The sequence below is a fragment of the Scyliorhinus torazame genome, chromosome 14, assembly GCF_047496885.1.
Source record: "Scyliorhinus torazame isolate Kashiwa2021f chromosome 14, sScyTor2.1, whole genome shotgun sequence".
In the NCBI taxonomy this organism is placed as follows: Eukaryota; Metazoa; Chordata; class Chondrichthyes; order Carcharhiniformes; family Scyliorhinidae; genus Scyliorhinus; species Scyliorhinus torazame.
Window position 1 is genome coordinate 134,930,725 of NC_092720.1, and position 16,984 is coordinate 134,947,708.

The 16,984-nt window shown below is 48.6% G+C and overlaps 1 protein-coding gene across 1 annotated transcript in view; it reads right to left on the minus strand.

Moving 5' to 3' along the window:
- The window catches only part of crocc2 (ciliary rootlet coiled-coil, rootletin family member 2), a 432,771-nt gene that overhangs the window by 210,136 nt on the left and 205,651 nt on the right, over nt 1-16,984 (minus strand). Inside the window, exons 14-16 of the mRNA XM_072474929.1 lie at nt 12,927-13,109; nt 4,596-4,740; nt 3,609-3,755 (exon numbers count right to left, since the gene is read on the minus strand). Of these exons, the coding sequence (XP_072331030.1) occupies nt 3,609-3,755; nt 4,596-4,740; nt 12,927-13,109 (475 nt within the window). The remainder of the gene's footprint in view (nt 1-3,608; nt 3,756-4,595; nt 4,741-12,926; nt 13,110-16,984) is intronic.

Sequence of the window (16,984 nt, forward strand, 5' to 3'; positions counted from 1 at the left end):
TGCCGCCTGCCCCTCTGCGGCAGCCTGCGCCGCCTCTCTGGCATGCTCCTCCTCCTCCTCCTCCTCATCCAGGGCAACATGGACATTAGCGGCTGCCGCCACGGCGGCCAACATCGCTGGATGATCGGAAAACATGACGGCCTGGTTGGGGGGGGGGGGGGGGGGGGAACGACGACATGTCATCATTGCCCATATCCCCTCCTTCCCCCCAGCAAGGTGGCATGGACCGCATGGGTCCAACTGTTGGAGGCTGGCACCTGGCCAGGTGGACCAACTCACTTGACCCCCCATCCCCCTCCCCGGCACGGACCCCCCATCCCCCTCCCCGGCACGGACCCCCCATCCCCCTCCCTGGCACGGACCCCCCCCCATCCCCTTCCCCGGCACGGACCCCCCATCCCCCTCCCCGGCACGGACCCCCCATCCTCCTCCCCGGCACGGACCCCCCATCCCCCGCCACGGCATGCCCCCCCCCCCCCAGCCCCCTCCCCGGCACAGACCCCCCATTCCCCTCCCCGGCACGGACCCCCCATCCCCCTCCCCAGCACGGACCCCCCATCCTCCTCCACGGCACGGACCCCCCCCCCATCCCCCTCCCCGGCACGGACCCCCCCATCCTCCTCCCCGGCACGGACCCCCCCATCCCCCTCCCCGGCATGGACCCCCCATCCCCCTCCCCGGCACGGGCCCCCCCCCAACCCCCTCCCCGGCACAGACCCCCCATCCCCCTCCCCGGCACGGACCCCCCAGCCTCCTCCCCGGCACGGACACCCCCCCATCCCCCTCCCCGGCACGGACCCCTCTCCCGGCACTCCCCCGGAGCCCAGACCATTCTAACCACCCCCCCCCCCCCCCCCCCCCCCGGCCGCACACACACACACACACACACACAACCCGAGACACACCTCTCCCCACACATTCAGACTGCGGCCACGCCATCGCCTGCCCAGCGGCCAACCCCCCAGGCCATCATTCACCTCCACGCTGGTCGGCGTGAACCTGGAGCACAGGTTCACGCCGATGAAAAGGAGGTTTGATTTACGTCGACGTGACCGGTCATCACGTCGACGGGACTTCGGCCCATCCGGGAGAATATCGGCAGGCCGAAAATCGGCGGCCTTGCGCAGACCCGTGCCTTTCTCCGACGTCTGCGGCGCCATTAACGCCCCGCCGACTTTTCTCCCTTCGGAGACTTCGGCAACCAGCGGGGGCGGGATTCACGGCAGCCAACGGCCATTCTCCGACCCGCTGGGGGGTCGGAGAATGACGCCCCAGGTATAAAATGAGGTAGATCGGGATATTCTGGTCTCATCCCGTCGGTCGGATTTTCCAGTCCTGCCAAAATCAATGGACTGGCTGGCTTGCTGCATCCGCTGTGGCAGGGCTGCAAAATCCCGGCAGACCTCATGCTGGCAAAATGGCTCAATGTGCTGAATTGCTGGTTTAGCTCACTGGGCTAAATCGCTGGCTTTTAAAGCAGACCAAGGCCGGTCAGCAGCACGGTTCATTTCCCGTACCAGCCTCCCCGAACAGGTGCCGGAATGTGGCGACGAGGGGCTTTTCACAGTAACTTCATTGAAGCCTACTCGTGACAATATGCGATTTTCATTTCATTTCATTTCATGGCATTCTCCTGTTTTTATGTTCCTCCTGCAAATGAGTGATACCAAATTAGTGCCAAATATTGGCAGCAAGCCAGTTTGACCTAAATGCTCAGGCCACCTTGAAAGGCAGCACAACGGCGTGGCATGGTGGCGCAGTGGTTAGCACTGCTGCCTATGGCGCTGAGGACCCGGGTTCGAATCCCGGCGCTGGGTCACTGTCCGTGTGGAGTTTGCACATTCTGCCCGTGTCTGGGTGGGTCTCACCTCCACAACTCAAAGATGTGCACGTTAGTTGAATTGGCCACGCTAAACTGTCCCTTAATTGGATAAAAATAATTGGGTACGCTTAATTTTAAAAAATAGAAAGGCACCATAACCAAATAAAGAGCAATTTTCAATGAAGATGCGTAGCTTCAATATCAGGAGAAAACTTTTGAATATTGGCGTATGACACAGTGATAGTGGGACAGGAGCGGGTTAATATTACCTGCAAACTATACAGGAAGAGACATCCTCTAATTCTATTCACTATTCCTGTTTAGTGATGAATTTAGATAAGATCAATTGGCTGTTAATTATACAGTGGACGCCCAATCTACCAGGCTACCAGAAAATCAAAGCTTTTGAATGTCAATGAACTGCTACCTTCTTTCAGATGCAAACAATTGACTGGCACATGGACTTCAAACAAAAATACCAAATGTGGTCTTGTGACTGTGCAATCTGATTGCCAGCCGAGCATGAAGTTCAATGACCCCGGGTCCTGTGCTAAGAACACACACTGAGTGATGTTCTAAACGTTATATATTTAAATTCACAATAACCCGCATACTTGTACAGATCCGATAGGCATTTACACAGCACAAGATTCAACATACCTTTAAGGGGAGATTGAGAAGGGCGGTGTTCTCTCACATTTAGAAGAATGAGATATCATCTCAATGAAACAATTAAGATTCTGAAAGGGCTTGAAAGGGTAGATGCTGGGAGGATATTTCTTCTGGCTGGGGAGACAAGAACTAGGGGGGTCACAGACTTCAAATAATGGATTAACTATTTTGGACTAAGATGAGGAGAAACCTTTTCACTCAAAAGGGCTGTGAATCTTTGGAATTCTCCTCCCCAGAGAGCTGTAAATGCTCTGTTATTTATTATACTCAATACACAATTCGCTAGATGTTTGGATACCAAAAGAATCAAGGGATCTAGGGATACGATGGGAAGGTGGAGTTCAAGCATGATTTTATTGAATGGTGGCCACCAAGGCTCCATGGAGGAACTGGCCTAAACCTATTCCATTTCTTAAAGGGCAAGTAATAATTTATGAATACATGCAGAGACTTTTCTTGTTGGTGATAGCTTGCATGTGAACACTGAGCCAGCTGACCAACAGACCTGGGAACTGTCAAAATAGTAACTCAGAGAAGCTGAGACATCATCGGCGGAATTTCTAATGAGGCTATGATCACAATGCTGACACCAATATATAAGTCTCATTAATATTCTAGGATTTAGGCCGAAAATCTTTCAAGGTATAAAATGAGGAACCTTTCAATCTTTGGTTAGGTTCAGACTGCAATGAGCCAGTCCATCACCTGATAGCACATTTGACTTAACATCATGGTTTCTATACAGCATCTGGAAGGGGAGAACAACGTGCAGATTGAAAAGGCCCAATAGTCAGATAGTTCTCAGCTATTAAAAGGATCATTAGAATAAGCGTGGTCTCTGCTTGATCATGCAGGAGGCTCTGGGCAGATAGTCATCTCAAGATGCAGAAGCCACTTGCAGCATTGCATTATCTCACAATAGAGAAGACATTTGTGGCACCTGAGGCACTTCAACCAAGATGAGGAATCAAACCCAATGTATTTCTGGCTTTCGTAATGTGATCTGCATTTGCTGTTAGACTGCCTGTAATGTGTAACCACATCTGACTCACATACAGTCAGAGCGAGGGGACATTAAAGTGACCTCATTCTGTGGTTGCCTCAGTTATCTCACCCGGAGGAGGATGCGGTTTAATTCAACCTTATCCTGAGCTAGGCCTTCACTTAGCGCGCTCATCTTGGCAAGAGTGTCTCGCAGGACACCTTCTTCGGTCTTCAGCTTGCTCAAGGACAACTCCAAGTCTGCACTAGTCAGCTCAGCCTATAAGGTCAAAAAGGGGGGAACATTCATGAGAAGAAACGCATAAACAGGAAGAAGCACAAACAACTTTCACAAAATGTCATCGAGATCAAATACAACCGTATACAGCCACAAAGATAGGAGGAGAATTTGACGTAAATTAGAAACCCATTACATGTATACAAAGAAAAAAAATCTCAAGGAAGAATTGCCCTTAATGGTAAAGCTGTTACTAGACTGAATGCATATGGATTCTATTATTTAAATGATCCAAACGTTTTACTGCATCAACAAGACTATGAACATATTAAAGGGAGTTTATGCAAGTGGGCCAACCCCAAGTAAAACAAACAAAACTTCTTGCTAAATTGAACAATAATTTAAACAGGAGTTTATCCAGTGAATGTAGGGGTTTTTAGAACAATAACACAAATCTCCCAATGAAATGAAAATAAATTAAAATGCGGTGTGCATAATTAATGTGGGCCAGAGACAGTGAGCATCTGGTTAATGCTAAATAGAACCATATCATCAATCTGCTCAGAATGCTCCTCAAGGCCACACTTAAAAATTATTTGTTGTCATCATTATTATCTTTGGCTCCCTGGGGGTCATTCTTAATTCTGTCGAGGTGGTATAAATCCAGGAGACAGGATCTGAGACTGTCACAGTATTGAAATACTCAAGTGGCCACGCAACTGTGCATGTAGTCCATGTGAACCTCAGAAAGGTTTCCCTCTCACTTTATGAACTTGAGTGTTGGGCTCTCACACTGCATACCTTGCTGAAAATCTCAGCCAACCGCCCCCTTGCATTTCTTTGCCCTGACTTTGTTGAGTTCTCACATTCTGTGCCACACACCTTGCTAAGAGCCTCAGCCAAATCTGTCTTCTCATTCTGTAGCACCTCCTTTTCCAGTGTAGCTTTGTTCAAGGCTTCCTTTACAACGACCAGCTCTTTTCTCAAAGCCGAGTTCTTTACTTCCATCAGCTCCAATGCCTTTTGCCTGTAAGAACACAATTGCTGGTATCCAGACTACAGTAAAGAAAATCACAAGAGGGGAAGCACCTTATTGCCCAATGAAAGGAGAAGGTACTGTGCCGGCCACACTAGTTTTGTTTGGAAAACTAAACAAAAAAGGCTCCATTTTATTGAAGATATGCTTTGAACTTAAGCGCTGATTAACAAGCAACACATAGGATTTTTTTAAACTCTCTCCCTCTAAATGAATAGTTTAAAATAAAACTTTTGTTCTTATTACACATTTCACAACCTCCAAAAACACTTCACTGTTAAATAAATACTTTTGAAGTGTAATCTCTTGTAATGTAGGAAATGTGGCAGCCAATTTGTGTACAGCAAGCTCTCTGAAACAGCAATGTGATAATGCCCAGATCAAAATAGTGCTTGAGAATCTCTTATTTTCACCTGAAAGGCCAAACAGGACCTCAGTTTACATATGGACGTACGGAACAGGTGTAGACCATTCAGCTCCTTGAGTCTGCCCCTGTTGAGCCAGGAAGAGCCACTTAAGATCCATTGTCCTTTGGGACAACCTTGTTTGACAAGCCATTATCCCAAATCAAAGAGTCTGATGATCTATTTTGTTCGTCAATGGAAGGTCAGTTGCATATAAATGGCATAGTTCTGTTCTTTTGTATAAACAGGAGTGGGCAATCAGCCAAACTAACGGTAATAGGTCCAAGTCTGGAAACCTGAGAGCACCTTTGTTTGAGGGGGTGGGTGAAGCTTAGAGAGAGAGAGAGAGAGAGAGAGAGGAAGAATGTTGTTTTGAACAGTTACACAAGACGACTGTGGAAATCGATCAGGGAGGTCGTGAAAGTTGCCACCGAGGCAGATTTTGGAAAATGGTTCTGAACAATTGTCTCTAATAGAAGAAAAATTGTTTCGGAAATATAAGTATTGCATGGCCTGTTTGTGTAAGTGAAACGGGAGCTGCATGTTCATGTAAAGTGTTGTTTGATGGGAACTAGTATGTTAAGGTTGAGAAACTGCATGTAAAATGTTAGTGTTAGAGCTGAAGTAAAAGTTTAAATATTGTTTTCTTTTTGTTTGTTTTAATAAAGTTTGTTTGTAGAATAACCAACCTCTATTTCTTATTTTATCACTACTAAAGCAAATCAATCTTTCCACGCCGCATTAAAACTGAAAAAACTTATGGCTTCTCATCCAGTCTCTTAGCTATTTTTGAGGGCTGACCAGACGTCCATAACATCTATCACACTCTTGCTTACCAAGAATCGATTCATCTCTACCTTAAAAATACTCAAGTACACTGCCTCTACCATCTTTTCAGGGAAAGTTCCAATGGCTCAAGACACTCAGCGAAATAATTTCACCTCATCTCCATTTGAAATGGGTGTGATGGCTCCAGACTTCCAATAGTTAACAAAGGGGTTTATTAATGAAAGGGAAAGCCAGTTAAATAACAGGCACAGAACACTATAAACAGGTCTTTACACATCCGCTTGGTCAACACTGCCCGGGGCCATGCTACCAGGGCCCCGCGCAAGCTTCGTATTGGTTGGGGTTCATGTCCTCCCACGTGATTGGCCAGTCACTTGGTCTGTGGAGCCCACCTCCTTAAAGGCGCTGCAATGCCACATCCCTATCCCCTTAAGTCCCTTGCTACAACTACCACAAAAACTATATACATAAGTTACAAATATTAACAGAGACAACAGGGGAAAGAGAGTCGATCAAAAGGTCAATCAGTTCAGAGACCTCCAGGTTCTCATGGACCTCTATAGCCCTGCCACAGGCTCGGCACTCTTTTAGGCAATTGAGTGGTCAACAGTCGGTGCCTCTTCAACAGGTACCACTTCAGTGAACTGGACTCATTGGCCTTAACAGGCGCAGTTGGTTGAACAGAAACAGGAATGCCTACCTTCACTTGGCTAGATCGAGTTACAGGAGTATTCTCAAAATGCTAGCTGCATTTCATAGAATCCCTACAGTGCAGAAGGAGGACATTCAGCCCATCGAGTCTGCACTGACCCTCTGAAAGAGCACTCTACCTACACCCACTCCCCTGCCCTATCCCTGTAACTCCGCCTAACCTGCACATTTTTAGATGCTTAAAGGGGCAATTCTAGTATGGCCAATCCACCTAACCTGCACACCTTTGGACTGAGGGAGGAAACCGGTGCACTCAGAAGAAACCCACTCAGACACAGGGAGAATGTTGCTAGGATCCCGAACCAGACCCCAACAATTGTTAGGATCGAAACAAGAACCCCAAACACTTTTTAAAACATTTGTAAAACTGTGAGAAAAGGATACTTCACCCCAAGAGTGATGACTCTGACCAACAGGTATATTTTATGTTAAAATAAACTTTAGGTTAAGCACAGAATTAACAACATTAACATCAATCATCAGTTAAACAGTTCTTAAAATAGAAGGAAACACTTTACCTACTAACTTACGGCTTCTCTATCTCCAATTAAGCAAAGTCCATTACAGGTCAAAAGCTACTTGTAAATAAAGTTTTAAAAAACACAGGGATACTTGCTATACTATTCTGTAAAGATTTCTTGAAGAGATTTCTTGGAAGGTTTTCTTGGAGAGAGCAACCTTTTCAGGCATAACCTGGAAATCCTTCTGCCTTTGTTAGACTCAAAAAAATCCGACAGTTAACTACTTGCTACATACCTGGCTCCTCCTTCCCTGTCAAATTTGGAAACACAAGTTCCAATCGAGTTCTCAACCGACAACCCACGAGCGGCCCACGAGGGGTTCAGTTGTACAACAACAAAAAATTTGCCAACTTCTGGTGAAAGGGTTTATCAGTTTGCTATTTATAATAATGATCTTTATTGTCACAAGTAGGCTTATGTTAACACTGCAATGAAGTTTCTGAGAAACGCCATAGATGCCACATTCCGGCACCTGTTCGGGTACATGGAGGGAGAATTCAGAATGTCCAAAATACCTAATAGCACATCTTCGGGACTGTGGGAGGAAACTGGAGCACCCGGAGGAAACCCACGCAGACACGGGGAGAACATGCAGACTCCGCACAGACAGTGACTCAAGCCGGGAATCGAACTTGGGATCCTGGCGCTGTTAAGCCATAGTGCTAACCACTATGCTACCGTGCTGCCCTATTTTGTGGCATTCTTGAAAGTTTGGACTGCCCTCTCAGCCAAACCATCTGACGCTGAGTGGTAGGGGGCTGTCCTCCTGGGCCATATGCCATTGGCTAGCACAAAAACCTGGAAATCATTGAAGGGGCCGCTGTTGGCCAAAACAATTGACTCAAAAAGCTCATGAATGGTAAACACTTGGCGCAAAGCATCTACCGTGGCCGTCGAGGTTGTGGTCCCCGTTTCTTGAACTGATAGCCACTTAGAGTGGGCATCCACTAGCCCCAAAACTATCTTGACCATAATCGGACCCGCAATGTCAACGGCGACCCTAGTCCACGGGCGACCTGGCCCTTTCCAAGGGTGAAGAGTGGCAGAAGGCAGCAAAGACTGTTGCATTTGGCATGGGTGGCACTGTTGTACTAGTTTTTCAATGGCTTTGTCTAGGCATGGCCACCAGACGTAATTCTGCGACAACATCTTCACCTTTGTCTGTCGTGGGTGGGTGCTGTGTAGCTCTTGGAGGCCCTGGCCTGATGCGGGACTACCACCCGTGATCCCCATGTAATTACCCCGTCTTTACATGTCAACTCGTCTTGACAAGTGAAGTAGGGTCTCAGCAGTTCAGACTTTTTGTACCCCCAACCAGCCTGTGCCATTGATTTGACCTTTGAGTCCAGCTGCGGAAGTGACTAGTGGTCACTGGCAGAACATCTAGGAGTTCAAAGCTAGATTGATCTCCTGGGGTTCAGGAGGTGGCAGAATGCTCTTGGGTAGGGGCAGGTGGCTTAATGCGAGCGCATTTGCAATTGGCTTCCAGGCCGATGCTGAAAAGCATAGTTGTAAGCTGCCAGCAGCAAGGCCAAACGTTGCCCCCTCACTGAGGCTTTAGCGATATGGGTTCATCTTCTCTTCAAAGGCCCAGGATTGGCTTGTGGTCAGTTACCACGTTGAACCATTGACCAAACACACACTGGTGAAATTTCTTCACACCAAATATAACCACTGAGCCCTCCTTCTTAATCTGGGCATAATTTTGTTCTGCTTCTGAAAGGGTCCTTGAAACAAAGGTGATAGGGCATTCTGAACCACCTCCCATTTTCTGGGATAAAATGACCCCTATGCCATAAGAGGATGCATCACATGTCAGCACGATTGGCTTCCCCGGGTCAAAATGCACCAAGCAGCTTGAAAAATGTAGGGCGGGATTCTCCGTTCCCGCATTTCACGACGGCACGAACAGGGCCCGGGCACGACCACAGGGGGCCAGCACAGCGCTGGAGCGGTTCACGCCGCTCCAGCCTCCTTACGCTGCGCCAAATGGCACCGCGCCAACCCGCACATGCGCAGTTGAGGCAGCTCATTCCTGCGCATGCGCAGTTGGGCCGCGCTATCCTGCGCATGTGCGGGGAACTTCTTACGCCCACCGGCCCCTCACAAACATGGTGCCGGGGTTCTAGGACATTCCGCGGAAGGAGGTAGGCCCGGGGGGGGGGAGAGGCCGGCCCGCCGATCGGTGGTCCCCGATCGTGGGCCAGACCCCCATCAGAGGCCCCCCCCCGGTGAAGGAGCCCCCCCACAGGCCGCCCCCCCAGCTTTCCCGTGCAGTTCCCGCCGGCAGCGACCAGGGGTGAACGGCACCGGCGGGACTGTAATTTTTTTCGCCGGCCGCTCGGCCCATGCGGGCCAGAGAATCGCCGCTCGCCGTTTGCGGCGATTCTCCGAACGGCCCGGCGCGATTCTCGCGGTGCTGGTTTCGGGGTGGGTGGGAGAATCGCGTGCGGGTGTCAGGGCGGTGTGGTGTGACTCGCATGGTGCCCCTGCGATTCTCCCACCCGGCGTGGGGGGGGGGGGGAATACCGCCCGTAATACTTGCTTCACGACTCAGAAAGCTTCCTCTTGGTGCTCTCTCCACTGCCACTACTGATTCTTCCTCAGTAGCTGGTGACGTGGAGATGCCAGCGTTGGACTGGGATGGGCACAGTAATAAGTCTTACAACACCAGGTTAAAGTCCAACAGATTTATTTCTAATCATTAGCTTTCAGAGCGTAGCTCCTTCATCAGGTGAGTGAAGAGAGTAGCTGATGCAATGGTGCCAATGTTGCGGCCTAATTCGGAATAAACTTTCCATAATAATTGATTTAAGCTCACAGACATTTTGGATACAGGGGCGTCACATATGATTTTGCCCTTTTCTTCCAAGGGGTGCAACCCTGTCACGTCAACACAAAATCCTAGGTATGTCACTTCTGAGGCCTGAATAGTACATTTCTTGCGTTTTAGGCAGACTCCTGTATCACAAAGCCTCTTTAGTACTTTCTCTAGGCTGGCCATGTGTTCTTCTGGTGAAGTGAAGTGCCAGTGACTAGTATGCCTTGGGAATTCCCTGGAGGATATTTTCCATCGTGTGTTGGAAGGTAGTGCTGGCTGTAGCATTGCCAAATGGCAATCTGGTGTACTGGAAAAGGCCTTTGTGGGTATTGATTACAGCAAACCTCTGAGACTCCTCATCTAATTCCAGTTGCAGATAGGTGTGACTGAGGTCGAATTTATTTTTACACAGAGGGTAGTGGGTGCCTGGAACTCACTACCCGAGGAGGTGGTGGAAGCAGGGAAGATAGTGACATTTAAGGGGCATCTTGACAAATACATGAATATGATGGGAATAGAGGGATACGGACCCAGGAAGTGTAGAAGATTGTAGTTTAGTCGGGCAGCATGGTCGGCACGGGCTTGGTAGGCCGAAGGGCCTGTTCCTGTGCTGTACATTTCTTTGTTCTTTTGTTCTTGAATAAGTGAGGCCCCCCGCTAGCTTAGTGTAGAGTTCCTCAATTGAGGGATTTGGACTCTGATCGACCTGGGCAACTGATTTATGGTCATCTTATAGTCCCCAAATATGCTTATTGAACGTTTAGGGACTATCTGTGCTGCCCACTCTGAAAACTGAACCAGCTTGATTATATCCAGCCCTTCCAATCTCTTTACCTCTGCTTCAACTTTCGGTTGTAGTGTGCATGGCACTGGTCTGTCTCTGAAGTACTTGGGTGTTAAATCCGGATTGTCATATATCTTAGATTTTACGTCCTTTATCTGATCCAATTTCTTATGGAAAATGTCTTCATACCTCCGTAAGACATCTTGGAGGATGCTGTTAGATATTCTGAAGATTTCCAGCCAGTTGAGCCTAATTTTCGGTAACCAGTCTCTTCCCAATAGACTGGGTCTATGTCTTTCCATGACAACCAAAAGTAGATTGGCCTCCTGCCCACTGTAGGCCACTATGGTGTTAGTTGTTCTGTGGGTATTCAAAATTTCCTTGGTGTATGTCGAAAGTTCGGCTGTCGTACTACTCAAGCTTAACATGCAGATAGTGGAAAGTCTGCTCACCCACTATGGTCATTGATGTATCAATTTCCTTTTTAAGGGGTCAAACTTTAAGACAACTTCAATCAGAGCCATCTTATTCGATTGTGTGTTTGTGGGGACCATTGCGGAATGGCGCCCGGCTGGGGTTCTTCGGCGAGGCCAGTAGATCCCGGGAGCCGGTTCGATCTGGTGTCCCTTAACTCTGCAACTCTGGGTCCCACCCATTGTGGGCGGGATCCAAATCATAATGTCTCACAAGGTCTCATTAGACCTTGCAAGCCATAACGACCGTCGGGAATCCCAGGAGAGGCTACTGGCATCTGAGATCTACTGGCAACACCCCATTCCAATTCTGGCGGGACCCGGCCGATAAATCGCAACCAGTATATCCATCTACTGCAATGCCCTGATCAACTCTTTGCATTACGTCAAAGAACTCAATCACAAATCCATGCTAATTTTTATTAGCCCGTACTTTCTAAATGTCAATTCATTTCATCCAAGATTATTGTCTGTAAAATGCTCACCATTGAGGGTGCAGGCACACTGGCATGTAGTTTCCAGTTAAACTCTCTCCCCTTGGTTAATCAGGCTTTTAACATTTGGAACTCTTCTGTGCTCTGTAATCAACCCCATTCCAAGGTGGATTGAAGATTGTGGCCACAGCCTCCAGACGTTTTACTCATTCTTCCCTCGGTCACCCAGGAAGCAGCCTGCCCAGACACAGTTACATTTCTACTTTGAGGACTGCCAAACTTCTCGGTACCTCCTCTTGATCTATTGTTATTGTACCCAATATCTTTACTGTCTCTTCCTTTATAGTTCGACTGGACGTATCTTCTTCTCTCATGCAGATGGATGCAAAGTGTTCATTTAGTACCTCGGTCATGCTCTCTGCTTCCACACGAAGATTTTCCTTTTGGTCTGTAATCCGTTCTGCTCTTCCTTTGACTATTCTTTAATTACTCATGTGTTTTCAAATTATTTTTGGGTTCCTTTTTATGTTAGTTACTGATCCATTCCCATATTCCTTTAGTCCGTCCTATTCCCCTTTTCAGATCTCTTCTGCACTTTCTCATTCTTTGTTATGAACACTACAATTGTTATCAGCTTGCTTTTTCTGTCCTTTTTTAATTTTTATATCTTTAGTCATCATTTCTGTCCTCTCATAGGAATGTGTCTGCTCTATACGCAAACCATCCCCTCTTTGAAGGTTTCCGATAATATATCATAACATTGGCCGGAATGCTCCGGTCGTTGAGATTCACGTTTCCCGGCAGCGGCGCCCTCCCCCGCCTTTTTCGGGTTTCCCGGCAGCATGGGGTGGCTTCAATGGGAAATTCCATTGACAAGCGGCAGGAACTTAGAATACCGCCACCAGCAAATGGCGCCCAATCGAGAAACACACGGCTGGGGGACTGGAGAATCCAGCCCATCGTTTCACATGTCTATTAGACACTCTGTTTGGTGTGTCGCCACTGATCATAGAAGGCCAAAATTTACTGGTGGATTGCACAGCCTCCTCTTCCAGGGCCACTAGGACTTCGGAATTGCTGCCTATGCCAGCCATGGGAGAAGGACCAGAAAGAAATGTTCCCATTCCATTAATCTTTACATTGTGTGTGTTAGGGTGAAAGGTTGCTCCAACAGCAATTCATTAGCGTCATCAATATTAACTTGTTACAGTGTAAACAAGCCCCATGGATATCCGCTCACCCTCTATCGACTTCTTTCCTGGCTTGCTCCTTGTCTCTGTGTAATTCCTCCTTCTCATCTTCAAGGTGATCCCGCTGGCGTTGCAGATCACTATTCACTGCTTTCAGCCGCTCCACATCAAGCTGCAAGCTATCGATTTGCTGGTTTAGCGAATGCACCAACTTCTCCAAGTTACCTTTCTCACTGGAAGGCAAAAAAAAAGTCACAGGGTGGAAAAGAACATTCTGAATGGATCGTATCAACATACTGACTGCGTGTGACTCAGAACTGTTAGCAGCAGCAGCAGAGATGTGTCAGCATTGGTATTCATTGGAGTCTATGTGATTGATTTCTGTCAGTATTCTCTGAAAGGAAGACACAGGAAATACTGATTTGTTGCAGCCAATGATTTTCTAACTTTTATGTCTATAGATGGAAAATAATGGGCTGCAATTGCACAATTTCTTGATCTACAATCTCCGGGAGAGAGGTTGGTTGGCTCAGTCGTTTAGATGGCTAACATATGGTTCAGAATGAAAAATGAAATGAAAATCGCTTATTGTCACAAGTAGGCTTCAAATGAAGTTACTGTGAAAAGCCCCTAGTCGCCACATTCCGGCGCCTGTTCGGGGAGGCTGTTACGGGAATTGAACGGTGCTGCTGGCCTGCCTTGGTCTGCCTTCAAAGCCAGCGATTTAGCCCTGTGCTAAACAGCCCCTGGGCCACAGAATAAAAGCAAGGCTTCTGTTCCCATTCAAGCTGAGGTTGACTTGGGACTTGTATCTTACCCTACCCCCCTCCCCAGAATGTGTCTGTGTGGAGTTTGAACTTTATCCCCATGTCTGCAAGGGTTTCATCTGGGTGCTCCGGTTTTCTCCCACAGTCCAAGAATTGCAGGTTAGGTGGATTGGTCATGCTAACTTGGCCCTTCGTGTCAAAGGATGTACAGGTTAGGTGGGGTTATGATGATAGAGTGGGGGCATGGGCCTAGGCAGGGTGCTCTTTCAGAGTGTCAGCACAGACTCAATGAGCCGAATGGCCTCCTTCTGCACTGCAGGAGTTCTATGGTTCTAAAAGCAACCAAGAAAACAGCTCAGCATGAAACATCAGCAGACAATGGGCAAAAACATCAGCAGACATTGGGCCAAGGGCAGAGTAAAAGTGGAATGGAATTGATGCATTTGGCAGTGTTCCAACCTCTTGAGTCAGGAGGTTGTGGGTTCAAGTCCTATTCTGAGACAGAATAATCTCAGCTGATATTACAAGCTGAAGAGAGAGGGGTGGATACTTGGAGGGAGGGGTTGACCCTTGGAGGGAGGGGTGGACCCTTGGAGGTTTCTGCACCCGAGGGAGCGGGAGTACTTGTTTTTCTCAGCAGTCCACAAGGTATATTCACGGATCAACTTTTTCGTGGTGGGGAAGGCTTTGTTGGCTGGGGTTAAGGGGTCGGAATACTCGGCAATTGCAGTATCAGATCATGCTCCGCATTGGGTGGATATGGTGCTGGAGAAGGGGGTAGCGCAGAGACCAGAGTGGAAATTAGATGTGGGACTTTGGGGGGGACTGAAGTGTTCTGCGACAAAATTGAAAAGGTAATTAAGGAATATGTAGGTTTCAACTGTACGGGTGAGGTGTCGAAGGCGGTCGTCTGAGAGGCTCTAAAGGCGGTGGTGAGGGGGAGGTGATCTTGTTTAAGGCCAGGGTGGACAAAGAGGAGAGGTTGAAGCGGCAGAGGATAATGGATGAGATGTTGGAGGTAGATAGGAGTTATACAGAGGATGGGGACCCAGCAAAGCTGGAAAAGAGGAAGGGACTACAGGCAAGCTTTGACGACTATCTACCAGGAAGGCGGTGCGTCAAGGGGTGCAGTTTACAAACATGGAGATAAGGCTAACATGGTCTGTTAGCAGGTCAGCTCCGGAGGGAAGCAGCGGCAAGGGAAATTGTACAGGTGAGGGATAGGGCAGGGAAGTTGGTGGTGGCGCCGGATCTGATTAACAAGGTTTTTGAGGAATTTTATGAGAAGTTGTACAGGTCAGAGCCACCCGGGAGAGATCATGAGATGCAGGAATTTCTGGATGGGTTGGAGTACCCGAGGTTAGGGGAGAGGGACAGGGTTACATTAGAAGGAGCGACAGTGGAGCAGGAGATAAAGGATGCGATTGGGCGGATGCAGTCGGGGAAGGTGGCAGGGCCGGATGGGTTTCCAGTGGAATATTATAAAAAATTCAAGGATAAGCTGGCACCCCTGATGGTGGGGATGTTTGAAGAGGCGATAGGGAAGGGGGTGTTGCCGCAAACCTTGGGGCAGGCATGGGTCTCCCTGTTCCTAAAAAAAATAAGGATCTGACGGAGTGTGGGTCGTATAGGCCCATATCGCTTCTGAATGTGGACGCAAAAGTATTGGCGAAGGTACTGGCTGGTAGGCTGGAGGAGTGCCTTCCGAAGGTGATAGGGGAGGATCAGACGGGACTCGTGAGAGGGAGGCAGCCCTTTTCGAATAATTAGAAGGGTATTGAACGTCGTTATGGCACCGGCAGAGGGGAAGGAAACAGAGGTGGTTGTGGCATTGGACGCTGAGAAGGCGTTCGACCGGGTAGAATGGAGGTACTTGATGGCAGTTCTGGAGTGGTTTGGGATTGGACCAAGATTTGCGAATTGGGTAAAGCTACTATATAAGGAGCCGAGGGGAAGTATCCGCACAAACAACATCAGCTCGAGATACTTTTCTCTCCACCGTGGGACAAGACAGGGATGTCCTATGTCCCCCCTGCTGTTTGCACTCGCGATTGAGCCGTTGGCCATTGCATTAAGAAGTTCGGGGGTATGGAAAGGAATAGTGTGGGGGGGGGGGCGGATAGAGCATAGGGTGTCCTTATTTGCCGATGACTTGCTGTTATACGTGTCGGAACCGAGTGTGTCGATAGGGGGAATATTGGAGCTGCATCGAGTGTTTGGGTCTTTCTCGGGGTACAAGCTGAATCTGGACAAGAGTGAGTTTTTTGTGGTATCTCGGCTGGGTGTGGGGCAGGGGTGGGGGGGCTGCCATTCCGTAGGGCAGGGACTCACTCGGGGGTGCAGGTTGCCCAGGAGTGGGGTGGGGGCTCCGCAGGTACAACATTTCTAGTTTGGTGGGGAGAGTGAAAGTGGATCTGGCAAGGTGGGATGGTCTCCCTCTGTCACTGGCGGGTCGGGTACAGGCGGTTAAAATGAATGTGTTGCCACGATTTCTGTTTATTTTTCAGTGCCTGCCGATTTTCCTGCCAAAGGCTTTTTTCAGAGAGATTGAGGGAAGGATTACGTTGTTCATGTGGGATGGGAAGGTGGCCAGAGTTAGAAAGGTGCTGTTTAGCACTGGGCTAAATCGCTGGCTTTGAAAGCAGACCAAGGCAGGCCAGCAGCACGGTTCAATTCCCGGAACAGCCTCCCCGAACAGGCGCCGGAATGTGGCGACTAGGGGCTTTTCACAGTAACTTCATTTGAAGCCTACTTGTGACAATAAGCGATTTTAATTTTTCATTTTCATTTACAGAGGGGAAAGCAGGAAGGGGGTTTGGGTCTTCCGAACCTGATGTATTACTACTGGGCGGCAAATGTGGAGACGGTGCGGAGCTGGGTCAGAGGGGTTGATTCCCAGTGGGTCAGAATGGAGGAGAGTTTGTGCAGGGGGTCAGGATTGAAAGCACGAGCAACAGCGCCGCTCCAGATAGCCCCGGGGAAGTATTCAGGGAGTCCGGTAATAATAGCTTCATTGAGAATTTGGAGGCAGTTTCGCCAACACTTCGGGTTGGGGGTAGGGTCAAGGGAAATGCGGTTTCGGGGGAACCACAGATTTGAACCAGGGAGGTGGGATGCAAATTTTCAGAAATGAGAGGGGAAGGGGATTAAGACACTGAAAGATTTGTTTTTTCGGGGTCGGTTTGCAGGATTGAAGGAGCTGGAAGCAAAGTATGGGCTGGAGCAGGGGGAAATGTTTAGATACATGCAGGTTCGAGATTTTGCCAGAAAGGAGATACAGAACCTCCCGGAGGAGCCGGCCTCCACATTTCTGGAGGAGGTGCTGACGACAGGGAGACTGG